Source organism: Ranitomeya imitator, chromosome 2 (genome assembly GCF_032444005.1).
Source record: "Ranitomeya imitator isolate aRanImi1 chromosome 2, aRanImi1.pri, whole genome shotgun sequence".
Lineage (NCBI taxonomy): Eukaryota > Metazoa > Chordata > Amphibia > Anura > Dendrobatidae > Ranitomeya > Ranitomeya imitator.
This window is the reverse complement of record NC_091283.1, coordinates 623,933,654-623,960,996: the sequence shown is the minus strand read 5'-3', so window position 1 is coordinate 623,960,996 and position 27,343 is coordinate 623,933,654. Positions and strand designations below refer to the sequence as shown.

General features: G+C 41.2%; 1 protein-coding gene across 1 annotated transcript; it reads right to left on the bottom strand.

Moving 5' to 3' along the window:
* Window positions 1–1,759: 1,759 nt before the first annotated feature.
* On the bottom strand, window positions 1,760–26,430 carry MRPL12 (mitochondrial ribosomal protein L12). Its single transcript, XM_069752528.1, has 5 exons — window positions 26,251–26,430; window positions 12,393–12,570; window positions 6,462–6,545; window positions 6,231–6,368; window positions 1,760–2,169 (listed from the first exon to the last, which is right to left on the bottom strand). Exons 1-5 carry the CDS (start codon window positions 26,310–26,312, stop codon window positions 2,053–2,055), a joined length of 579 nt encoding a protein of 192 aa, XP_069608629.1. The 5' UTR covers window positions 26,313–26,430; the 3' UTR covers window positions 1,760–2,052.
* Window positions 26,431–27,343: the final 913 nt, after the last annotated feature.

The window sequence follows — 27,343 nt, the reverse complement described above, 5'->3', positions numbered from 1 at the left end:
CCGAAGACATCGCTCTAATTAGTATAGGGACATGTTAGTTATAAAATCATTTTTCTCAGCGATTACAGGACAGTATTAGGTCAGACTATACAACATTGCAACAAAACTATAGTGTACGAAATGAATAGGGAAAATATGAATTTGGTGGGAAATATTTTGGCGCGGGGGGGCATTTGAAAGTTCGCACCGGGGCCCCTCACTTTGTGGTTACGCCACTGCCGTTTTCTGTTCCATTCGCACAGCAGCAGGAGAAATTGATTCACAATCGGTGTTGCTTCATAACTGGACAGGTTGATTTCACAGAAGTGTAATTGACTTGGAGTTACAATGTGTTGTTTAACTGTTCCCTTTATTTTATTTTTTGAACAGTGTAATTTGTATCACCACTCTTATGCTATGGTGTGGTCCCACATCAGGGATCACCACTAAAAGCAAGAACTGGACAGAAGGGTTTTCCAAGCCTCCTGTAGAAAGATATGAATGCAGTTAGGGTAAGACTTCAGAATTAAAACCACAGCATTTCCGAATTTGTTTTTATCCCAGAAAAAAAATGCTGTAAATTTCCCCATTTCTGCAAAAAACATGCATGCTTAATCTTCCTAATAAATATCAGACACCACCAGCAGCAGCACCACAACCATCATACCGGCTTGAATACAACCAGTTTAACCCCTTCGCGACAGTGATTTTCCATTTTTGTGCTTTCTTTTTTTCCCCCCTTCTTTCCAGGGTCGTATCTTTTTTATTTACATTGATATAGCCATATATGAGGGCTTATTTTTTGTGGGATGAGTTGTTTTCACTGGCACCCTTCATTTTATAATTTCCAAAATTCCAAGTGTGGTGGAATTGTGCACAAAAATGTTTGTTTTTTTTGGGTTTTGTTATTACTGTGCTCATTGTGCTGCAAAAATGACCGGGCAATGCGATTTTTCAGAAAAAAATTATTATTACAGTGATAAACTTCTATAAAAAAAAAAAAAAAACTATAGTGGTTAGAAGTTTGTAAAAAACAAAATTTTTATATATTAGTATATAGTGAAAAAAAAAAATATTAGTATATAGTATTTTCTGAAGTTCACTCACAGGCTAGGCTCAAGACTTAATTGGCTCCCTGTATTGTTTATGTAACCTAGTTTCGTGTGATGCAGCATGGGAAAGGCGATAGTAACAAGTGGGTCATTCGGCACAGCTGGCAGATAATAGCGTCTCAGCTTATAGGAGGATGTAATCATGGCAGATGTGTAGACACCGCCGTGCGCTACTTTTTTTTTTTTTTTTAAGACGCATATGCAGAACTTTTCACAAAATCTGGGATTTCATGCAACTATTTCTGCAGCAAGAAATTAGAATAAATCTGTAAGAGGCTGTGTGACCAGGAATGCGGAAGGCTGGTGCCTAACAATGACTGGCAGTATTCACCCTCCTATTCCTGAAATTGGAATTTTTCTAATCCCCTTTCTGCCACTTTATCTCTTTCCCTTTTGCAAAGAGTCATGACTATTTTTCATACATAAAGGAGTGTTATTTTTGTAAGTTATGAATGACACCATTCATGATGGTAAAATGTCATATGAAAAAGGGGGGAAAGCGCAATGAAATTATAGTGGTGGCAGAAACCAGTACCATTCTGAATGTAGCTTTTGCCATGGCTTACAGTATTTAGAGTGGATTTTGCCTTTAAGTGCTTAGTCCAATGTACACACATATAGCAGATACCTAAAAGGAGCAATGCAATAAGAAGAAAAAGGGAGCGGCCTCAAGGTAAGAGTTTAATGTATAAAACAAGATTAGATAAGCTTTAAACAATTGATTATTGATGAAATGCTCTAAATGTACCCCATCCTGACCATATACAGTAACGCTGTTCCCATGATTAACCTTGATGGAAGACCTTACAGCAGCTTTCCCATAATTTCAGGTGTTGGCCACAAGAACACACATTCTGCCTATGTCCTTGGTGAGCCACATCAGGGTCTTTGGAGGCCGAGGAGTGAGGACGTAAACCCGAGATAATGACCGATAGTAAATGTCTTAAAGAGTCCAAGTGCTTCACTCGAGCACTACCTTCCCCCCTGCAGCCTCCAGGGCAGACTTCATCTTCTCCGCTTCCTCTTTAGCCACGTTCACCTTGATTTCCTGCGGAAGAGACTCCACCATCTTCTTGGCCTGTTTAGATGAAACAAGAAACTTTTTTCTTAGACAGTGCAAGCTGTGTATACAGTGTAACATGGGATCCTGTACCGTAAAAGTCACACTCTACTGCTCATACGTAACAATGTCTCCGGTGAGCAGGGTGAGGGGTTTCAGAATTATTTAACCTTAGATTTTACAGCCATGCCATTAATGTGTAATCTGTGGGAGTTGTGCTGCCAAGTCTGACACCATTCTGGTGTGGGTGGTTGTCACGCTCCAGGGACTTCTTATGATCACCTGGAAGAAGCTGGCTTTTGAAAGAATTCCTTTAAAATGGCCTTGTGTCCCATGCTCACATTGAAAATAGATGGAAAAAAAAACCAAAAAAATATATAGTAAGCGGAGTTTAGCTGTGTCACATTACAAATCCTTCTATCAGTTCTCCTCCTCTCCAAGCACCGTCAGCTCCGCTGTACTGCCCCTGTCTATCCAGAGATAAGAGCTCAAAAGGCTCAGTATCTCACTTGCGTCTGTTGTGCTCAACTTGTAGTGGCCCTGCAGTGAGATCAGAGCAGGCGGTCATAGTTTAATTCAGGAGTAGTCCAGGAACAGGCAAGTTACTCTTCTGTTCTCACTGAAAAGGGATTACAGCTTGCTTAAGCACAGCAGAAATAAGTGTGATTATTGGCACACTCCGTTATCAGAAGAGCTTATAAGAGGGGTTTGTAATGTGACACAGCTAAGCTGAGCTGCACTGTCCCTTTCTCCACACTGACTCATACAGGAGGTTAGACCAGGATATCAGGGCAGTCATTCTCCGTCTCACACATGGAGAAATCTCCTCTAAGCTGTGATGGGGGCACGTTCCTCTTACTTTTGAGTATTGCTGCCTGTTTATGATTGTTCAGCATCATACAGGAAGAAGTACATGCCTCCAGTGAAAACTATTTGAGAACACTAATAAGACAACCCCTTCTTGATCAGAATGTTTGCCCCCGTTAAAAGAAAAACTCATACACAATTCCTGTGCCAGCGCAGTTACAATAGTGTCAGCACTCGTGTACCTGTTAAGAGAGTCCCGCACCCAATCAGAGCTGGTGTCGCTGTCCCCACCTTTGGACGTATAAGTGAGCGGCGAGCTGTAGCTCTCACTTCCTTCTTGATTACATACATGTCCGAAAGTGAAGACACCAACGCCAGTGCTGATTGGGGCAGGGCTCACATGCCATAAATCTCACATACACCGGAGGCGAGTATAAGTGCTCTTAATTTAGCGGGAGCAAACCTTCAGAAAGAGAAGGGGTTGTCCTAGTAGTGGACAACCCCTTTAAATCCACCTTTGGTGTCAAATACTTGATTGTCACTATCTCAGCAACAGAGAGGCAAAATTAAAAAACAAAAAACGTTTTATTTCGCTCTGCAGCCACTATTACATTATGTGTGCAGTTCAACATGAAAAATTTGGTGAAAAGTCTTCTTTAAAGGGGATGTCCAGTACTTTTATATTGACGGTCTATTCTTAGGACAGGTGATCAATACCAGGTTGGTGGGGGTGTGACACCTGGCAACCCCTGCCAATCAGCTGTCCCTGGTGCTGGCGGCAGCCAGATGTGATTCAATGACTATAGGTCAGGGGTGGGGAATCTTTTTTTCTGCCAAGGGCCATTTGGATATTTATACCATCCTTCGGGGGCCGTACAAACTCCGCCCACAAGGTAAATCCTGACTCTTGCACTGGTGTCAGGAGGTAATCTTTCATTGCATGCCCTTCAGTGTTCAGTTGTGAACACCGTGTGTGTGCTAACAGAGCAAGAAGAAATTAATGAGCTGGTTTAAGTGGATGTGTAGTACCCAGCTTTGGCCACTATATTGTTGACAGCTGTTCTATGCACCTTTGCATCTGATCACATCTAGTCACCGCTGACACTGGTGGTGCAAGGTGTTGCACCACCACTGACCCTTTAAAGATATAGATACCTCGATCATTCAAATAAGCTCCTAACACCCAGTATTAAAGGGAAGCGATCATCAGAAAATGATCTATTGTTTCATTCTTGCTTAGAGAGAACAATGTAAATGCAGACCAATCTGCTGACATGATGTTATGAGAAGAGGGAGCAGAATAAGTGGACATAGTATTCTGAGAAAAGATTCAGAATGACCTGGGTTTTCATCCTTTAATCCTCTGCTCATTCTCGGATTTTTTGTCCCATCAGTGATGGACAGGTCTCTATACATGTACTCTTCTACAAAGACAGCTGTCAATTTGCTCTATATCGTCAGGCCTGCAGCACCACCAGCTGCATTTTCTTTGTTACAGGTTCCTTTTAAATCAAGTTTTTGTGTTACGTGTATTTTCCTAATAATTTTGTCTAATTTTTTTTCCTATCAAAAACTTTACTAAAAAAATAAATTGGTAGTTTTGCAATTTTCACACTGGCCCTGGGGCGGCAGTCCCATGATGAGTATTTGGTGAGTTTTTAACACTGCATTTTCATTGTGCAAAACACACAGTATATTACGGCTCCAACAATGTGAAGAAGGCCTATGTAAATCCTACAGCCCCAGTGTGCATGTTAAAAACACAACGTAATCTGACCTGCGCTGTGTTTTTGAAATCCATAACAGTGCATTTTATTTTCAGCAAATCTGTGTCTTATTTGTGGATTTTACCCATAGACTTAAATCAGATGATGGAAATCTGAATATGCATTTTTAGTACTTTTCCACACTAGAAATGATGGTAAACCTGTACGCCCACCAGAGTAGGGCCCACTCTTGTCTGTACCAATTTATCATGGTTATGTTGTTCATTGTATTGTATATTCATAGTTTATATGTAACCAATTTTTACATGTACAGCACTAAAGAATCAGTGGCACTAAAAATAAATAATACACGACTATCAAAAAAGTTATCAAAGCTAAGTAACAGGAAGTGTCCAACACAAAGCAGTTTTATTTAAAAGATGCCAGAGAAAAACTTCAGCAGAATAAAAACGAGATGCAAATGCATGGAAAAAAGTAACCTAACTTAGCTCATAGGTGCGGAAATGCCAGGGAAAAGCTGTAACATCAGAAACGCACCCAATACTAATAGTGGGAGCTTAGCCCAACTCCTGGCCTTTCAGACAGTATCCATCAAGAATCCTTAGCAAAGCAGGTCCACCCATCACAATAGGTGGTCTCACATCGGGCCCAGCTCACAAGGAATATTGCAAGGGCTCATTAGATGATGTAGTAGAAAAGATGAAGCTGCTCGTTGTGTCGGGAAAGAGGAAGAAAAGGACCAAGTCTAAAAATGCTGGAGCGGCCAGTGTGAAAATTACAGCATTTCTATTTAATAGGATTGTGCTAGTGGGAAAACAAAAAGAAATTTACCATAAAAGCATTATTTAACACCGTTCCAACCAAGCAAAGGCTTCACAGGAGGACCAAAAATGGTGGCAGCTGCGCCTTCAGTAGGCACCCAGGTGCCATTGCAACACATTCCTCCGCAATCGTGTCATGTGGAAATGTTTACTACACTGGTGTCATTTCACTGCCATTTAGATTTACAGAAGAAGCATTTAAGTAGTTAAACTACAGCGACTGGCCCGCGCTCCAGCAGTTGTAGTTAGGCAGATGCCTGTATGGAGGCAGGCTCAGCTCCTGAGCCTGCTCCATATACATGGCCCTGTCCTAAGACCTAGTACTAGTAAAAAACGCACATGCATTTTTAGTGTGTGTTTTCACGGTGGAAACACATCATAAGCGCATGAGAGTTGCCCATGACTATATCAAAAAAGTTATCCCGAGAAAGGTCCTGTTCCGCTAACAGCTTCCCATCCAGTACGTCATACAAATACATGTTTAGGCAGCCTGTCACATTCTCTGATCCCTCTCCTATCCCAATTGTACTTTATTCCTCAGAACATGACCCCCTCTACTCATCCTTATGCACCCACATATCCACGACCTCGTTCTCTTTTTGTAAAGATCGCTACAATTTTTACTTGTTTTTACCTAAAGCAGTCAGCCTATTTTAACTTGTCATAAAATACACAAGGAACATAAAAGCCAAGCAAATGACCCCAACCATGGCCCAATTCTTACCTGAACCAGATTTACGCCCTGCACGCAGTTCTTCACTTCCTTGATGAGCTTGACTTTATCTGTAGCATTCACCTCTACTAATTTTACAGTAAAATGCGTCTTCTCTTTCTTTACTGGCGCTTCCTCTTCATCTGTCGCCTGCATTAACCCCAAGACAACATTCAAAATATTCATATCCTTATCATCAGACTACTTACCAGATCTTAAATGTATTCTTCAGTGCATAATTACCTGTGCAGGTGCTGATGCACCAACTGCACCTGGCATCATTGTCCCCATTGGCATCATACCAACATCCTGAATCTTCAGCGTTTTCTAGAGGACAAAAATAAAAAATCATAACTCTGTAAACAAGCCAGCAATCCTATATGGCTCACTGGTGAAGAGGAAACTTGGCGCTTTAACGGGCATCAGTCAATAAGCTACAGCTTTTCAAAAAAGAAAACAAGCCTTGGATGTCACGAGTCACAGTGACCTCTACAGGTTATGTCCTGTACTACACAATTAGGACGAAAAGTCATGCTTCCACAGCACTGATTAACTGACAATCTGCACCTGAAATCTGATGACTGCCATAGATTGTATGCAAATATGTCCTTACTATAATGGAATGAAACTTGTGTCCATCCGCAGAAAGTTATGAACACTTGGATTTTATATTTATCAAGGTTATTCATTATTTTGCACTTTTCTTTTGTACCAAGGCCATGAGAGCGTAAAATATCTCATTCACATGCTTTACCTGCAGAATGTGAGCATTTCTGCCAGGATTCAGCCTCAGAATCTGCATCTAAATCCTAAAAGTATCCTGTACGTGTGAACATGACCCAAGTAAAATCCGTGTGTAAGAAATATGGCTTCTGCACCGCAAACTGTGAAATCTGTACTGAATCCGCAACATTTGGACACACAAAAACCTGCAAATATTTCCTGTTGCATGTAATGTTGTGTTCCTTCCATGAACCTTTACACTCAGATATTAGGCAGGGTAGAGGAGGTAGAGATGGGATTTTTTCCCTTGATATGTTTTCCGTAAATACATGTCCACATTCATTACAGAATGTAGAAAGTTTGTCAGCATAAACAGACCTGCGGTGCGTGCTTCACATCCACAACATATCAATGTCTCTTGCAGGCACGCTGAGTTTTATATGCAGATTTTTCCCATAGACTTTCATTACATGCAGAAAATCTGCAGGTAAAAAACGCATGTACGTTTTTAGCGGATTTCCGCCTTGGAAACGCATGCAATTCACACATGATTGTATCAATAAAGTTTTGTCAAAGCCAAATACCAGGTATCAAAAACAATGGAGCTTTTTCTCATGGTGCTAGCGCAGGGGTGTCAAACTGCATTCCTCGAGGGCCTCAAACCATGCGTGTTTTCAAGACTTCCTTAGCATTGCACAAGGTGCTGGAATCATTCTCTGCAGGTGATTAAGTTATCACCTGTGCAATGCAAGGAAATCCTGAAAACATGACCTGTTTGCAGCCCTCGAGGAATGCGGGTATGTCTCGGCAGTTCAGCCCAGTTTGGATCGCAGCCTCAGTGACCGAAGGTAACCTTGATGACATCACCGGCAGTCACTGAGGCTGCGCTTGGAGCAGCTCATTCATTAGCTGTCAGCTGAGGGTTACAGCCCCAGCTGTGAGCTTTGCCTGGCTGGTCAATAAAAATACAGAGGAACCCACGCTGTTTTTTTTTTTTTTTTTTTTTATTATTATTTATTTACAGCACAGGAGCGGCTGATGAATACTCCTATCCATTGCTCCTGTTCTCACTGTTATTAGCGGCAGCAAGTGTTGGATGATGGGAGCAGTTGCCCCATCAGCTGACACCAGTGACCGGAGGTAAACTTTATATCTCTGATCACAGCTGAGCAAGCACGCTGTCTTTTGACAGCATGGGATGATTTCGCGATGATCAAAAGCGGTGTTTGCTGCACTGTCATGTACATGACAGAGCAGCAAACACTGGATGTTCAGGTCCCCCATTCAAGTGCATGGGGTCAGGGTACTGTTCTGGTAACGTTTTGTAACTGGCTGAACCCGCCGGACCCGAACATCCAGGTGTCCGCCCATCTCTACTAGATCAGAGCCATTTAGTGGGTGCATGCTTCCAGGGCAAATATGGCAATCTGCAATGGATCCACTAACATAGATGTTAACACTGTAAAAGCAAAGTGGCACATTGACAAGCAGCTCAGGCTGCAGAGCTCATCTAACAACTCCATGTATCTCAGCTTCCTGGACATGGAGAACGTGGGGAGATTATGGGATTAAAGGGAATGTGTCACCACATGTGACCTATCTAATCATTAATATGGCCATACAGGTTATAGAATGCTGAAAACAGTCCTCCCTGTGTGTCTCATGTCAGCTGTGTTGTTGCTGAGAAATCATCTGTTATCACTTTATATAAATGACCTCTTCCAGGCTCTGGGGAGATGCTGCCTGGAAGATAACTCAGCCTAAATGTATAATAAGCTCTGCAGGCAATGTGCACACGTTGCGATTTGTATGAGTTTTTGCTGCGGTTTTTCGCGGCGAAAACACATACACAACACAGCCCATTGAATTCCATGGGATTCTGCAATGCTGTGCTAATGCTGCTTATTTTTCCGCGGCGTAATCGCATCGCGAAAAAATACGCATCATGCTCATTCTTTGTGCGGAATCGCGGTGATTCCACACACATAGGAATGCATTGATCCACTGACTTTCCAAATGGGGCTATGCCCACCATGCGCAAAGTAAGCGGTTCATGTGCGGATGGTACCCGGGGGTGGAGGAGAGGAGACTCTCTTCCAGGCCCTGGGTACTATATCCCCGTTAAAAAAAAGAATTAAAATAAAAAATAGTTATATACTCACCTTCTGGCGGCCCCCGGATCCAGCCCAGACCTTAGCAATGCTTCCGGCAGCTCCCGTTCCCAGTGATGCCTTGCGACAATCACCTGTGATGGTGTAGCGGTCTCGCGTGATGCTACGTCATTCACAGGTCATTGGCGCAAGGCATCACTGGGAACGGGAGCATCAAGAGGAGCGGGAAGGCTGCTGAGGACACTGGAAGGTGAGAATATCATGATTTTTTATTATTTTTAACGTTCTATCTTTTTACTATTGATGCTGCAATCAGTTTTCCAAGAGATGCTACAGATCGCTTGGAAAACGCTAGCATTCTGCAAGCTAATTATGCTTGTAAAACCCTAGTGTTTAGCGGGAATACGCATGCCAATTCAGTATTCGTTATACTCACGGCAGGGAGTTGCGGAATTGCCGCGGAAATTTCAGCGGCAATTCAGCAACGTGTGCACATAGCCTTAGGTGGATTTACTGGCATGATGTGTAATGGTCACCTGTGTTACCAGCGTGATGCTTAATGGTTACCAGCGTCATCTGTAATTGTTACTGGCATGATGTGTACTAGTTACCTGCGTTACCAGTGTGAGGTGTACTAGTTACCTGCATTACCAGCGTGATGTATAATGGTTACCAGCGTGATGTATAATGGTTACCAGCGTGATGTCTAATGGTCACCTGCATTACCAGTGTGATGTGTAATGGTTACCAGCATGATGTGTACTAGTTACCTGCGTTACCAGTGTGATGTGTTCTAGTTACCTCAATTACCTGCGTGATGTGTAATGGTTACCGGCATGATATATACAAGTTACCTGCATTACCAGTGTGATGTGTACTAGTTACCTGCATTACCAGCGTGATGTGTAATGGTTACCAGCGTGATGTCTAATGGTCACCTGCATTACCGGCATGATGTGTACTAGTTACCTGCGTTACCAGTGTGATGTGTAATGGTCACCTGCATTACCAGAATGATCTGTAATGGTCACCTGCGTTACCAGCGTGATGTGTAATGGTTACCAGCATGATGGGTAATGATTACCTGTGTTACCAGCATGATGTGTAATGGCTACCTGCGTTACCAGTGTGATGTGTAATGGTCACCTGCATTTCCAGGGTGATGTGTAATGGTTACCAGCATGATGTGAAATGGTCACTTGCGTTACCAGCGTGATGTGTAATGGTCAGCTGCGTTATCAGCGTGATGTGTAATGGTTACCAGCATGATGTGTAATTGCTACCTGCCTTACCAGCGTGATGTGTAATGGTCACCTGCATTTCCAGGGTGATGTGTAATGGTTACCTGTGTTACCAGCGTGATGTGTAAAGGTTACCGGCATGATGTGTACTAGTTACCTGCGTTACCAGCGTGATGTATAATGGTTACCAATGTGATATAGGTTACCTGCATTACCAGAATGATCTGTAATGGTCACCTGCATTACCAGCGTGATGTGTAATGGTTACCAGCATATGTGTAATGGTCACCTGCGTTACCAGCATGATGTGTAATGGCTACCTGCATTATCAGCGTGATGTGTAATGGTTACCAGCGTGATGTGTAAAGGTCACCTGCGTTACCAGCATGATGTGTAATGACTACCTGCGTTACCAGCGTGATGTGTAATGGTTACCAGCATGATGTGTAATTGCTACCTGCCTTACCAGCGTGATCTGTAATGGTCACCTGCGTTACCAGCGTGATGTGTAATGGTCACCTGCGTTACCAGCGTAATGTGTAATGGTTACCAGCATGATGTGTAATTGCTACCTGCCTTACCAGCGTGATCTGTAATGGTCACCTGCGTTACCAGCGTGATGTGTAATGGTCACCTGCGTTACCAGCGTGATGTGTAATGGTTACCAGCATGATGTGTAATTGCTACCTGCCTTACCAGCGTGATCTGTAATGGTCACTTGCGTTACCAGCGTGATGTGTAATGGTCAACTGCGTTACCAGCGTGATGTGTAATGGCTACCTGCGTTACCAGCATGATGTGTAATGGTTACCAGCGTGATGTGTAATGGTTACCAGCGTGATGTGTAATGGTTACCTGTGTTACCAGCATATTGTGTACTGGTTATCTGCTTGCCAGCATGATGTGTACTGGTTGCCAGCATGATGTGTAATGGTTGCCAGCATGATGTGTAATGGTTACCTGCATTACCAGTGTGATATGTAATGGTTACCAGTGTGATATGTAATGGTTACCAGCATTACCAGTGTGCAATGTAATGGTTACCAGTGTGCTATGTAATGGTTACCAATGCTACCAGTGTGCTATGTAATGGTTACCAGTGTGCTATGTAATGGTTAGCAATGCTACCAGTGTGCTATGTAATGGTTACCAATGCTACCAGTGTGATATGTAATGGTTACCAGTGTGCTATGTAATGGTTACCAATGCTACCAGTGTGATATGTAATGGTTACCAGTGTGCTATGTAATGGTTACCAATGCTACCAGTGTGCTATGTAATGGTTACCAATGCTACCAGTGTGATATGTAATGGTTACCAGTGTGATGTGCAATGGCAGCTCTCTGCTCTCCTGATCTCACTGCAGAGTTGTGTGTGGTTATACCTGACCTGACACATCTGCAGCTTCCTCTCAGCTTCAGCTTCCAGCTCACAGGCAGACAGGGTGCAATAGTGTTGCAATACAGTAGAGCTCAGAGAGAAGCAAAAAATTTCACTTTTCCTGTCCTGTGTTAGTTACTTGTCTCACACTGGGAACTCCTCCTCCATGTAAAAATCTATGGGGGCAGAGTTATCTTCCAGGCAGTGCCCTCCCTAGAGCATGGAAGAGGTCATTTATAAAAAGTGATAAAAGATGATTTCTCAGCAACAACACATCTGATATGAGACACATAGGGAGGACTGTTTTCACCTGTCTATAACTTGTATGCGAGAAAAATTGTAAACACTTAAAATAGGGTAATAAAAAGCAAATTAGGTCTGTATATAGATATCTAATAAAATATATTAAAATACCCCAAGTGAAAACAAAGGAAACGAGTGGAAACCACTCATAAGTAAAAGACATATATATAACTTGCATGCCCATATTAATAGTTTAGATGGTCAAATGTGGCGACAGATTCCCTTTAACCAGAGGCAGAACTGATTCAATTTCTATTTGAAGCATCTTGGCTTTTAATATACGGCCAAGTATGTTCTTATCATAGAAGTAGAAAGGTCCACTCCCTACCATCATGTGCCAATGAACACTTCTATACGGGTCATGGAATACATTGGCATTATGTAACTCTATACATACGGTAATATGTTGTACCCACCTTAAGTAGTTCATTGAGGTCACAAACTTCCAGCAGAGTGAGGCTCGCTATTTGGTCTACCAGCTGTTGAATTTTTGGAGGGTATACTTTGGGTGCATTGTCCAAAGCCGGGCTGGGTAAAGGCTCATTGTGAAGTGCGCTTGACGTCCGTAGATACCGCCTTGTGGATAACTGTAGCCTATCCAACAACAAGAACCAGTTATCAGCACCAGATATTTCAGATATTAGAACTGCTTAAGGAATCTGTCACCAGGTTTTTGCTACCCCATCTGGGAGCAGCACAGGGTCCGACACCCAGAACCCCCACATCTCCGCTGATATCCATTTCATAGAATGGGGGTACAGTACTTGACAGCGATCATTATGCACTGACCAGAGCTATGCTGAGCAGTTCCATTCAATGTTTACATTTGAACTCCGCCAAAACTAATGACAGCTGATCAATTAAAGTGTTGGGTGTCATCCCCCCTATCTGATATTGATCGACTTATCCTACAGACCTGACTACCCCTTTAACTCACTTCCACTGAATTGGCTTGAAGAAGCCAACCTCTCAGCCGAGCAGCCACAGGTTGGCATTTATCAGACACCATTATCTAAATGATTAGCAGGTATTACATGCTGTGACTACAATGCCTGTGTTACAGTTCACTATGTCATTTAGTATGTAACAGAGCGCAGCACAGGATAAGAGCTGCTGCAATGGGGATGTACTCAAATAAATTGATAAAAAGAATAAACATAACTTATAGGTACCAAAATAAAGATCTAATAGGTTTCCTTGACATGGAGTACATGCAGATTGTAGTAAAAAGAACACACTCCCCATCTAAACAGATGTGCGGCATATGGACTTTTGTTATGTGAGGCATGAATATGGAATAAGTATGGAAGAAAGAACACATTCCATATCATTTACACTTTTCAATAATTGATTTAATTTTTTGAATATTTTGGTAGATGTCAGCTATAAACGATAATTAAAAAAGAGCTAATTCCTCCCCAATCTGACACTGGGCGTGGGAAATGCTGCTATACTCCATGTGTGACAGCGCTTTACCCATCTCATGTACCCAATGTATAAGACACGTGCATGAAACCCATCAGGTGCTGAATGTTTGCCTTTGTATCTATCCTGTCTCCTGTGTAGAGCAACATTTCGACAACTAATGTAAGAAAAAATCCTTATCTTTTAAAAGAGGCGATTCAGCACCACTGCATCTGGTGGCACTGTGCATGTGTTCTATTTAGTAGTATTAGGGCTGCGCGTGTTCCATGTTCATTCCCCCTAACAAGCACAAGAATTCAGTATACATCTGTTTATATGGGATATGTGCTTATTTTACTACAGATTGTACTTTTTCCGTGTCCATTCCCTATCTAAACAAGAAAAAGCAGTTTTATGGGATGTGTGCTCAGTCCTTTATAATCTGCATATATTCTATGTTTGTTCCCCACCTACCAAGCACAGGGAATATAGTATACACCTGTTTATATGGGATATGTGTTCATTCCTCTATTATTTACATGTATTCCATGTTCATTCCCCACCTATCAGGCACAGGGAATATAATATACACCTGTTTATATGGGATATGTGTTCATTCTCCTATTCTCTACATATATTTCATGTTCATTCCCCACCTATCAGGCTCAGGGAATATAATATACACCTGTTTATATGGGATATGTGTTCATTCCTCTATTATCTACATATATTTCATGTTCATTCTCCACCTATAAAGCTCAGGGAATATAATATACACCTGTTTATATGGGATATGTGTTCATTCCTCTATTATATACATATATTCCATGTTCATTCCCCACCTATCAAGCACAGGGAATATAATATACACCTGTTTATATGGGATATGTGTTCATTCCCCTATTATCTACATATATTTCATGTTTATTCCCCACCTATCAGGCTCAGGGAATATAATATACACCTGTTTATATGGGATATGTGTTCATTCTCCTAGTATCTACATATATTTCATGTTTATTCCCCACCTATAAAGCTCAGGGAATATAATATACCCCTGTTTATATGGGATATGTGTTCATTCCTCTATTCTCTACATATATTCCATGTTCATTCCCCACCTATCAGGCACAGGGAATATAATATACCCCTGTTTATATGGGATATGTGTTCATTCCTCTATTCTCTACATATATTTCATCTTCATTCCCCACCTATCAGGCTCAGGGAATATAATACAGTGGGGCAAAAAAGTATTTAGTCAGTCAGCAATAGTGCAAGTTCCACCACTTAAAAAGATGAGAGGCGTCTGTAATTTACATCATAGGTAGACCTCAACTATGGGAGACAAACTGAGAAAAAAAAATCCAGAAAAATCACATTGTCTGCTTTTTTAACAATTTATTTGCATATTATGGTGGAAAATAAGTATTTGGTCAGAAACAAAATTTCATCTCAATACTTTGTAATATATCCTTTGTTGGCAATGACAGAGGTCAAACGTTTTCTGTAAGTCTTCACAAGGTTGCCACACACTGTTGTTGGTATGTTGGTCCATTCCTCCATGCAGATCTCCTCTAGAGCAGTGATGTTTTTGGCTTTTCGCTTGGCAACACGGACTTTCAACTCCCTCCAAAGGTTTTCTATAGGGTTGAGATCTGGAGACTGGCTAGGCCACTCCAGGACCTTGAAATGCTTCTTACGAAGCCACTCCTTCGTTGCCCTGGCGGTATGCTTTGGATCATTGTCATATTGAAAGACCCAGCCACGTTTCATCTTCAATGCCCTTGCTGATGGAAGGAGGTTTGCCCTCAAAATCTCACGATACATGGCCCCATTCATTCTTTCATGTACCCGGATCAGTCGTCCTGGCCCCTTTGCAGAGAAACAGCCCCAAAGCATGATGTTTCCACCACCATGCTTTACAGTAGGTATGGTGTTTGATGGATGCAACTCAGTATTCTTTTTCCTCCAAACATGACAAGTTGTGTTTCTACCAAACAGTTCCAGTTTGGTTTCATCAGACCATAGGACATTCTCCCAAAACTCCTCTGGATCATTCAAATGCTCTCTAGCAAACTTCAGACGGGCCCGGACATGTACTGGCTTAAGCAGTGGGACACGTCTGGCACTGCAGGATCTGAGTCCATGGTGGCGTAGTGTGTTACTTATGGTAGGCATTGTTACATTGGTCCCAGCTCTCTGCAGTTCATTCACTAGGTCCCCCCGCATGGTTCTGGGATTTTTGCTCACCGTTCTTGTGATCATTCTGACCCCACGGGGTGGGATTTTGCGTGTAGCCCCAGATCGAGGGAGATTATCAGTGGTCTTGTATGTCTTACATTTTCTAATTATTGCTCCCACTGTTGATTTCTTCACTCCAAGCTGGTTGGCTATTGCAGATTCAGTCTTCCCAGCCTGGTGCAGGGCTACAATTTTGTTTCTGGTGTCCTTTGACAGCTCTTTGGTCTTCACCATAGTGGAGTTTGGAGTCAGACTGTTTGAGGGTGTGCACAGGTGTCTTTTTATACTGATAACAAGTTTAAACAGGTGCCATTACTACAGGTAATGAGTGGAGGAAAGAGGAGACTCTTAAAGAAGAAGTTACAGGTCTCTGAGAGCCAGAAATCTTGATTGATTGTTTCTGACCAAATACTTATTTTCCACCATAATATGCAAATAAAATGTTAAAAAAACAGACAATGTGATTTTCTGGATTTTTTTTCTCAGTTTGTCTCCCATAGTTGAGGTCTACCTATGATGTAAATTACAGACGCCTCTCATCTTTTTAAGTGGTGGAACTTGCACTATTGCTGACTGACTAAATACTTTTTTGCCCCACTGTATACACCTGTTTATATGGGATATGTGTTCATTCCTCTATTCTCTACATATATCCCATGTTCATTCCCCACATATCAGGCTCTGGGAATATAATATACACCTGTTTATATGGGATATGTGTTCATTCTCCTATTCTCTACATATATTTCATGTTCATTCCCCACCTATCAGGCTCAGGGAATATAATATACACCTGTTTATATGGGATATGTGTTCATTCCTCTATTATCTACACATATTTCATGTTCATTCCCCACCTATCAGGCTCAGGGAATATAATATACACCTGTTTATATGGGATATGTGTTCATTCCCCTATTACAGTCTTTCTCAACTTCAGTCCTCAAGACTCACCAACAGGTCATGTTTTCAGGCTTTCTTTAGTATTGCGTAGGTGATGGAATTAACGCTTGAGCAGGTGATGAAATTATCACCTGTGCAATACTAAGGATATCCTGAAAACTTGACCTGTTGGTGGCTCTTGAGGACTGGAGTTGAGAAACACTGCCCTATTATCTACAGACAGTATATGTCATGTTCATTCCCCATCTATAAAGCACAGGGAATATAATATACACCTGTTTATATGGAATATGTCTTCATTCTCCTATTATCTACATATATTCCATGTTCATTCCCCACCTATCAGGAACGGGGAATATAGTATACACCTGTTTATATGGGATATGTGTTAATTCTCCTATTCTCTACATATATTTCATGTTCATTCCCCACCTATAAAGCTCAGGGAATATAATATACACCTGTTTATATGGGATATGACTGTGTTCATTCCACTATTATCTACATATATATTATGTTCATTCCTCACCTATCAGGCTCAGGGAATAGCATATACACCTGTTTATATGGGATATGTGTTCATTCCTCTATTCTCTACATATATTTCATGTTCATTCCCCACATATCAGGCTCAGGGAATATAGTATACAGGTCCTTCTCAAAAAATTAGCATATAGTGTTAAATTTCATTATTTACCATAATGTAATGATTACAATTAAACTTTCATATATTATAGATTCATTATCCACCAACTGAAATTTGTCAGGTCTTTTATTGTTTTAATACTGATGATTTTGGCATACAACTCCTGATAACCCAAAAAACCTGTCTCAATAAATTAGCATATCAAGAAAAGGTTCTCTAAACGACCTATTACCCTAATCTTCTGAATCAACTAATTAACTCTAAACACATGCAAAAGATACCTAAGGCTTTTATAAACTCCCTGCCTGGTTCATTACTCAAAACCCCCATCATGGGTAAGACTAGCGACCTGACAGATGTCAAGAAGGCCATCATTGACACCCTCAAGCAAGAGGGTAAGACCCAGAAAGAAATTTCTCAACAAATAGGCTGTTCCCAGAGTGCTGTATCAAGGCACCTCAATGGCAAGTCTGTTGGAAGGAAACAATGTGGCAGAAAACGCTGTACAACGAGAAGAGGAGGCCGGACCCTGAGGAAGATTGTGGAGAAGGACCGATTCCAGACCTTGGGGAACCTGAGGAAGCAGTGGACTGAGTCTGGTGTGGAAACATCCAGAGCCACCGTGCACAGGCGTGTGCAGGAAATGGGCTACAGGTGCCGCATTCCCCAGGTAAAGCCACTTTTGAACCATAAACAGCGGCAGAGGCGCCTGACCTGGGCTACAGAGAAGCAGCACTGGACTGTTGCTAAGTGGTCCCAAGTACTTTTTTCTGATGAAAGCAAATTTTGCATGTCATTCGGAAATCAAGGTGCCAGAGTCTGGAGGAAGACTGGGGAGAAGGAAATGCCAAAATGCCTGAAGTCCAGTGTCAAGTACCCACAGTCAGTGATGGTGTGGGGTGCCATGTCAGCTGCTGGTGTTGGTCCACTGTGTTTCATCAAGGGCAGGGTCAATGCAGCTAGCTATCAGGAGATTTTGGAGCACTTCATGCTTCCATCGGCTGAAATGCTTTATGGAGATGAAGATTTCAATTTTCAGCACGACCTGGCACCTGCTCACAGTGCCAAAACCACTGGTAAATGGTTTACTGACCATGGTATTACTGTGCTCAATTGGCCTGCCAACTCTCCTGACCTGAACCCCATAGAGAATCTGTGGGATATTGTGAAGAGAAAGTTGAGAGACGCAAGACCCAACACTCTGGATGAGCTTAAGGCCGATATTGAAGCATCCTGGGCCTCCATAACATCTCAGCAGTGTCACAGGCTGATTGCCTCCATGCCACGCCGCATTGAAGCAGTCATTTCTGCCAAAGGATTCCCGACCAAGTATTGAGTGCATAACTGAACATTATTATTTGATGGTTCTTTTGTTTGTTATTAAAAAACACTTTTATTTGATTGGATGGGTGAAATATGCTAATTTATTGAGACAGGTTTTTTGGGTTATCAGGAGTTGTATGCCAAAATCATCAGTATTAAAACAATAAAAGACCTGACAAATTTCAGTTGGTGGATAATGAATCTATAATATATGAAAGTTTAATTGTAATCATTACATTATGGTAAATAATGAAATTTAACACTATATGCTAATTTTTGGAGAAGGACGTGTACACCTGTTTATATGGGATGTGTGTTCATTCTCCTATTATCTACATATATTCCATGTTCATTCCCCACCTATCAGGAACGGGGAATATAGTATACACCTGTTTATATGGGATATGTGTTCATTCCCCTATTATCTACATATATTTCATGTTCATTCCCCACCTATCAGGCTCAGGGAATATAATATACACCTGTTTATATGGGATATGTGTTCATTCTCCTATTATCTACATGTATATTATGTTCATTCCCCACCTATCAGGCTCAGGGAATATAATATACACCTGTTTATATGGGATATGTGTTCATTCCTCTATTCTCTACATATATTCCATGTTCATTCCCCACCTATCAGGAACGGGGAATATAGTATACACCTGTTTATATGGGATATGTGTTCATTCTCCTATTCTCTACATATATTTCATGTTCATTCCCCACCTATCAGGCTCAGGGAATATATTATACACCTGTTTATATGTGATATGTGTTCATTCCCCTATTATCTACATATATTCCATGTTCATTCCCCACCTATCAGGCTCAGGGAATATAATATACACCTGTTTATATGGGATATGTGTTCATACCTCTATTATCTACATATATTTCATGTTCATTCCCCACCTATCAGGAACGGGGAATATAATATACACCTGTTTATATGGGATATGTGTTCATTCTGCTATTACCTACACATATTTCATGTTCATTCCCCACCTATCAGGAACGGGGAATATAGTATACACCTGTTTATATGGGATATGTGTTCATTCCTCTATTCTCTACATATATTCCATGTTCATTCCCCACCTATCAGGAACGGGGAATATAGTATACACCTGTTTATATGGGATATGTGTTCATTCTCCTATTCTCTACATATATTTCATGTTCATTCCCCACCTATCAGGCACAGGGAATATAATATACACCTGTTTATATGGGATATGTGTTCATTCCTCTATTCTCTACATATATCCCATGTTCATTCCCCACATATCAGGCTCTGGGAATATAATATACACCTGTTTATATGGGATATGTGTTCATTCTCCTATTCTCTACATATATTTCATGTTCATTCCCCACCTATCAGGCTCAGGGAATATAATATACACCTGTTTATATGGGATATGTGTTCATTCCTCTATTATCTACACATATTTCATGTTCATTCCCCACCTATCAGGCTCAGGGAATATAATATACACCTGTTTATATGGGATATGTGTTCATTCCCCTATTACAGTCTTTCTCAACTTCAGTCCTCAAGACTCACCAACAGGTCATGTTTTCAGGCTTTCTTTAGTATTGCGTAGGTGATGGAATTAACGCTTGAGCAGGTGATGAAATTATCACCTGTGCAATACTAAGGATATCCTGAAAACTTGACCTGTTGGTGGCTCTTGAGGACTGGAGTTGAGAAACACTGCCCTATTATCTACAGACAGTATATGTCATGTTCATTCCCCATCTATAAAGCACAGGGAATATAATATACACCTGTTTATATGGAATATGTCTTCATTCTCCTATTATCTACATATATTCCATGTTCATTCCCCACCTATCAGGAACGGGGAATATAGTATACACCTGTTTATATGGGATATGTGTTAATTCTCCTATTCTCTACATATATTTCATGTTCATTCCCCACCTATAAAGCTCAGGGAATATAATATACCCCTGTTTATATGGGATATGACTGTGTTCATTCCACTATTATCTACATATATATTATGTTCATTCCTCACCTATCAGGCTCAGGGAATAGCATATACACCTGTTTATATGGGATATGTGTTCATTCCTCTATTCTCTACATATATTTCATGTTCATTCCCCACATATCAGGCTCAGGGAATATAGTATACAGGTCCTTCTCAAAAAATTAGCATATAGTGTTAAATTTCATTATTTACCATAATGTAATGATTACAATTAAACTTTCATATATTATAGATTCATTATCCACCAACTGAAATTTGTCAGGTATTTTATTGTTTTAATACTGATGATTTTGGCATACAACTCCTGATAACCCAAAAAACCTGTCTCAATAAATTAGCATATCAAGAAAAGGTTCTCTAAACGACCTATTACCCTAATCTTCTGAATCAACTAATTAACTCTAAACACATGCAAAAGATACCTAAGGCTTTTATAAACTCCCTGCCTGGTTCATTACTCAAAACCCCCATCATGGGTAAGACTAGCGACCTGACAGATGTCAAGAAGGCCATCATTGACACCCTCAAGCAAGAGGGTAAGACCCAGAAAGAAATTTCTCAACAAATAGGCTGTTCCCAGAGTGCTGTATCAAGGCACCTCAATGGCAAGTCTGTTGGAAGGAAACAATGTGGCAGAAAACGCTGTACAACGAGAAGAGGAGGCCGGACCCTGAGGAAGATTGTGGAGAAGTGGAAACATCCAGAGCCACCGTGCACAGGCGTGTGCAGGAAATGGGCTACAGGTGCCGCATTCCCCAGGTAAAGCCACTTTTGAACCATAAACAGGGGCAGAGGCGCCTGACCTGGGCTACAGAGAAGCAGCACTGGACTGTTGCTAAGTGGTCCCAAGTACTTTTTTCTGATGAAAGCAAATTTTGCATGTCATTCGGAAATCAAGGTGCCAGAGTCTGGAGGAAGACTGGGGAGAAGGAAATGCCAAAATGCCTGAAGTCCAGTGTCAAGTACCCACAGTCAGTGATGGTGTGGGGTGCCATGTCAGCTGCTGGTGTTGGTCCACTGTGTTTCATCAAGGGCAGGGTCAATGCAGCTAGCTATCAGGAGATTTTGGAGCACTTCATGCTTCCATCGGCTGAAATGCTTTATGGAGATGAAGATTTCAATTTTCAGCACGACCTGGCACCTGCTCACAGTGCCAAAACCACTGGTAAATGGTTTACTGACCATGGTATTACTGTGCTCAATTGGCCTGCCAACTCTCCTGACCTGAACCCCATAGAGAATCTGTGGGATATTGTGAAGAGAAAGTTGAGAGACGCAAGACCCAACACTCTGGATGAGCTTAAGGCCGCTATTGAAGCATCCTGGGCCTCCATAACATCTCAGCAGTGTCACAGGCTGATTGCCTCCATGCCACGCCGCATTGAAGCAGTCATTTCTGCCAAAGGATTCCCGACCAAGTATTGAGTGCATAACTGAACATTATTATTTGATGGTTCTTTTGTTTGTTATTAAAAAACACTTTTATTTGATTGGATGGGTGAAATATGCTAATTTATTGAGACAGGTTTTTTGGGTTATCAGGAGTTGTATGCCAAAATCATCAGTATTAAAACAATAAAAGACCTGACAAATTTCAGTTGGTGGATAATGAATCTATAATATATGAAAGTTTAATTGTAATCATTACATTATGGTAAATAATGAAATTTAACACTATATGCTAATTTTTGGAGAAGGACGTGTACACCTGTTTATATGGGATGTGTGTTCATTCTCCTATTATCTACATATATTCCATGTTCATTCCCCACCTATCAGGAACGGGGAATATAGTATACACCTGTTTATATGGGATATGTGTTCATTCCCCTATTATCTACATATATTTCATGTTCATTCCCCACCTATCAGGCTCAGGGAATATAATATACACCTGTTTATATGGGATATGTGTTCATTCTCCTATTATCTACATGTATATTATGTTCATTCCCCACCTATCAGGCTCAGGGAATATAATATACACCTGTTTATATGGGATATGTGTTCATTCCTCTATTCTCTACATATATTCCATGTTCATTCCCCACCTATCAGGAACGGGGAATATAGTATACACCTGTTTATATGGGATATGTGTTCATTCTCCTATTCTCTACATATATTTCATGTTCATTCCCCACCTATCAGGCTCAGGGAATATATTATACACCTGTTTATATGTGATATGTGTTCATTCCCCTATTATCTACATATATTCCATGTTCATTCCCCACCTATCAGGCTCAGGGAATATAATATACACCTGTTTATATGGGATATGTGTTCATACCTCTATTATCTACATATATTTCATGTTCATTCCCCACCTATCAGGAACGGGGAATATAATATACACCTGTTTATATGGGATATGTGTTCATTCTGCTATTACCTACACATATTTCATGTTCATTCCCCACCTATCAGGAACGGGGAATATAGTATACACCTGTTTATATGGGATATGTGTTCATTCCTCTATTCTCTACATATATTCCATGTTCATTCCCCACCTATCAGGAACGGGGAATATAGTATACACCTGTTTATATGGGATATGTGTTCATTCTCCTATTCTCTACATATATTTCATGTTCATTCCCCACCTATCAGGCACAGGGAATATAATATACACCTGTTTATATGGGATATGTGTTCATTCCTCTATTCTCTACATATATTTCATGTTCATTCCCCACCTATCAGGAACGGGGAATATAGTATACACCTGTTTATATGGGATATGTGTTCATTCTGCTATTACCTACACATATTTCATGTTCATTCCCCACCTATCAGGCTCAGGGAATATAATATACACCTGTTTATATGGGATATGTGTTCATTCTCCTATCATCTACATATATTCCATCTTCATTCCCCACCTATCAGGCTCAGGGAATATAATATACACCTGTTTATATGTGATATGTGTTCATTCCCCTATTATCTACATATATTCCATGTTCATTCCCCACCTATCAGGCACAGGGAATATAATATACACCTGTTTATATGGGATATGTGTTCATTCCCCTATTATCTACATATATTCCATGTTCATTCCCCACCTATCAGGCACAGGGAATATAATATACACCTGTTTATATGGGATATATGTTCATTCCTCTATTATCTACATATATTTCATGTTCATTCCCCACCTATCAGGAACGGGGAATATAGTATACACCTGTTTATATGGGATATGTGTCCATTCCTCTATTCTCTACATATATTTCATGTTCATTCCCCACCTATCAGGCTCAGGGAATATAATATACACCTGTTTATATGGGATATGTGTTCATTCTGCTATTACCTACACATATTTCATGTTCATTCCCCACCTATCAGGAACGGGGAATATAATATACACCTGTTTATATGGGATATGTGTCCATTCCTCTATTCTCTACATATATTTCATGTTCATTCCCCACCTATCAGGCTCAGGGAATATAATATACACCTGTTTATATGGGATATGTGTTCATTCCTCTATTACCTACACATATTTCATGTTCATTCCCCACCTATAAAGCTCAGGGAATATAATATACACCTGTTTATATGGGATATGTGTTCATTCCTCTATTCTCTACATATATTCCATGTTCATTCCCCACCTATCAGGCTCAGGGAATATATTATACACCTGTTTATATGGGATATGTGTTCATTCTCCTATTATCTACATATATTTCATGTTTATTCCCCACCTATAAAGCTCAGGGAATATAATATACACCTGTTTATATGGGATATGTGTTCATTCCTCTATTCTCTACATATATTTCATGTTCATTCCCCACCTATCAGGCTCAGGGAATATAATATACACCTGTTTATATGGGATATGTGTTCATTCCTCTATTACCTACACATATTTCATGTTCATTCCCCACCTATAAAGCTCAGGGAATATAATATACACCTGTTTATATGGGATATGTGTTCATTCCTCTATTCTCTACATATATTTCATGTTCATTCCCCACCTATAAAGCTCAGGGAATATAATATACACCTGTTTATATGGGATATGTGTTCATTCCTCTATTATCTACACATATTTCATGTTCATTCCCCACCTATCAGGCTCAGGGAATATAATATACACCTGTTTATATGGGATATGTGTTCATTCCTCTATTCTCTACATATATTTCATGTTCATTCCCCACCTATCAGGCTCAGGGAATATAATATACACCTGTTTATATGGGATATGTGTTCATTCCTCTATTATCTACATATATTCCATGTTCATTCCCCACCTATCAGGCTCAGGGAATATAATATACACCTGTTTATATGGGATATGTGTTCATTCCTCTATTCTCTACATATATTTCATGTTCATTCCCCACCTATCAGGCTCAGGGAATATAATATACACCTGTTTATATGGGATATGTGTTCATTCCTCTATTATCTACATATATTCCATGTTCATTCCCTACCTATCAGGCTCAGGGAATATAATATACACCTGTTTATATGGGATATGTGTTCATTCTCCTATTATCTACATATATTTCATGTTCATTCCCCACCTATCAGGCTCAGGGAATATAATATACACCTGTTTATATGGGATATGTGTTCATTCCTCTATTATCTACATGTATATTATGTTCATTCCCCACCTATCAGGCTCAGGAAATATAATATACTAGATGCATCGGGTATTCTAGAATATGCATGCCCACGTAGTATATTGCCCTGCCACGTAGTATATTGCTCAGCTACGTAGTATATTGTACAGCATGAGCGCGCGGCTGCCACCATCTTCCGTTCCCAGGATGCATTGCGAAATTACCCAGATGACTTAGCGGTCTCGCGAGGCCGCTAAGTCTTCCGGGTAATTTCGCAATGCATCTCTGGGAACAGAAGATGGCGGCAGGCGCGAGCGGCTCGGCGGACTATGGAGGGTGAGTATAGCAGGTTTTTTGTTTTTTTTTAAATTAATTTTAACATTAGATTTTTTACTATTGATGTTGCATAGGCAGCATCAATAGTAAACAGTTGAGGACACACAGGGTTAATAGCAGCGGTTACTGAGTGCGTTACCCGCGGCATAACGCGGTCGGTTACCGCCAGCATTAACCCTGTGTGAGCGGTGACCGGGAGGGGAGTACGGTGCGGGCAGTGACTGCAGGGAGTAAGGAGCGGCCATTTTCTTCCGAACAGTGCCCGTCGCTGATTGGTCGTGGCTTTTTTTCCGCGACCAATCAGCGACTTGGATTTCCTTGACAGACAGAGGCCGCGACCAATGAATATCCGTGACAGACAGAAGGACAGAAAGACGGAAGTGACCTTTAGACAATTATATAGTAGATGTTTTATTTTATCACTACACCAATATCCTCAATCCCATATCACATGGCCCAAAAAAGGCGTATCAGAAATGAACACTAAGAGAGATGGAGCTTTTTTTAAAGACAGGGCTAAAAAGCATTTTCATAGTGAAATATAGTCATGTCTTGGTATGTTTTGAATATATTTCACAATAAAGAAGCTTATTAGCCCTGATTTTTTTTTTTTTTTTTAAACAGCTCCATGTCTTAGTGCTCCTTCCTTTACTCCCGGGCTCCTCCGGTAACCCGTTCTCCACCAGCACACCATGCTCACTCTCCCCATACACTTCAGTCCTCCTATAGCCCCGGACTCCCCCCGGTATACGCCCCCGGTCCATGCAGCCATTCATCCCACCGTTACCTGCACAGGGAGGAGGACGCGGCGCTCCGCAGTCTCCAGCAGCAGCGGGCGGCGGGAAACATGGCTACAGGCTGAGCGGCACACTACCGGGACACCACGGCTCCACACACTGCTCCCGCTGTCACCGGCTGCAACACATGGAGTCCTCCACACTGTGACCTACCCACAATGCACGGCGCCGGCGGCCCGACAAGGAAAACTTTATTGTTCCCAACGTCGCGAACAATAGACGTCACATGCAGCGGAGCTCTAGTGGAAGAGCAAAGGCAGGGCGAGATGAAGCCATCACCGCTGTGACCTAGTGATTCGTGTTCTCCATATCTCCCAACTTCCGGAGAATAGGTAGAGGGCGAAACACTACTACTCTCAGCATGCCTTCAAGGGTCTGCAGCTGTCAGGGCACGGTAGGAGTTGTACCTACCCCAAATAGTGACAGGAGGGCCGAAGATATCTGGGAACAAGAGGGCGACAGGGCAGAGAAACGTATCTACAGCACCTAGTATGAGCTGAAGAATGGGGAGGACATGCTGGGAGTAGTAGTTCCCAGTCATCTCTGCAGATCATAGGGCGAGTCCTGATCAGTGACATTCGCCCTTTTTTGGGATGGACTAAACTGCATATTGGGAGGATGGGATGATGGGCTGCAATACTAGACTCCACCACTAGATGGCAGCACATTTTACAAATGCAGCCCAGGAAATGACTTCTTGTAATATAGCAAGAAGTGAATATGAGTATAATTATTGATCTGTATGGGGATTATGGGTGACATATCACAAATACACATGCTCAGGAACATACTTCATCTACTTCTGATAGGAATATGAGTATAATTATTGATCTGTATGGGGATTATGGGTGAAATATCACAAATACACATGCTCAGGAACATATTTCATCTACTTCTGATAGGAATATGGGTATAATTATTGATCTGTATGGGGATTATGGGTGAAATATCACAAATACACATGCCCAGGAACATACTTCATCTACTTCTGATAGGAATATGAGTATAATTATTGATCTGTATGGGGATTATGGGTGAAATATCACAAATACACATGCCCAGGAACATACTTCATCTACTTCT

Coding starts and splice junctions, on each gene's coding strand:
- MRPL12 (XM_069752528.1), bottom strand. CDS start 26,312: ATGTTTCCCGCCGCCCGCTGCTGCTGGAGACTGCGGAGCGCCGCGTCC. Junction 6,546..12,392: donor ACCTCAATGAACTACTTAAG/GTGGGTACAACA, acceptor TTTGTCCTCTAG/AAAACGCTGAAGATTCAGGA. Junction 2,170..6,230: donor AGGGCGTAAATCTGGTTCAG/GTAAGAATTGGG, acceptor TCATCTAAACAG/GCCAAGAAGATGGTGGAGTC.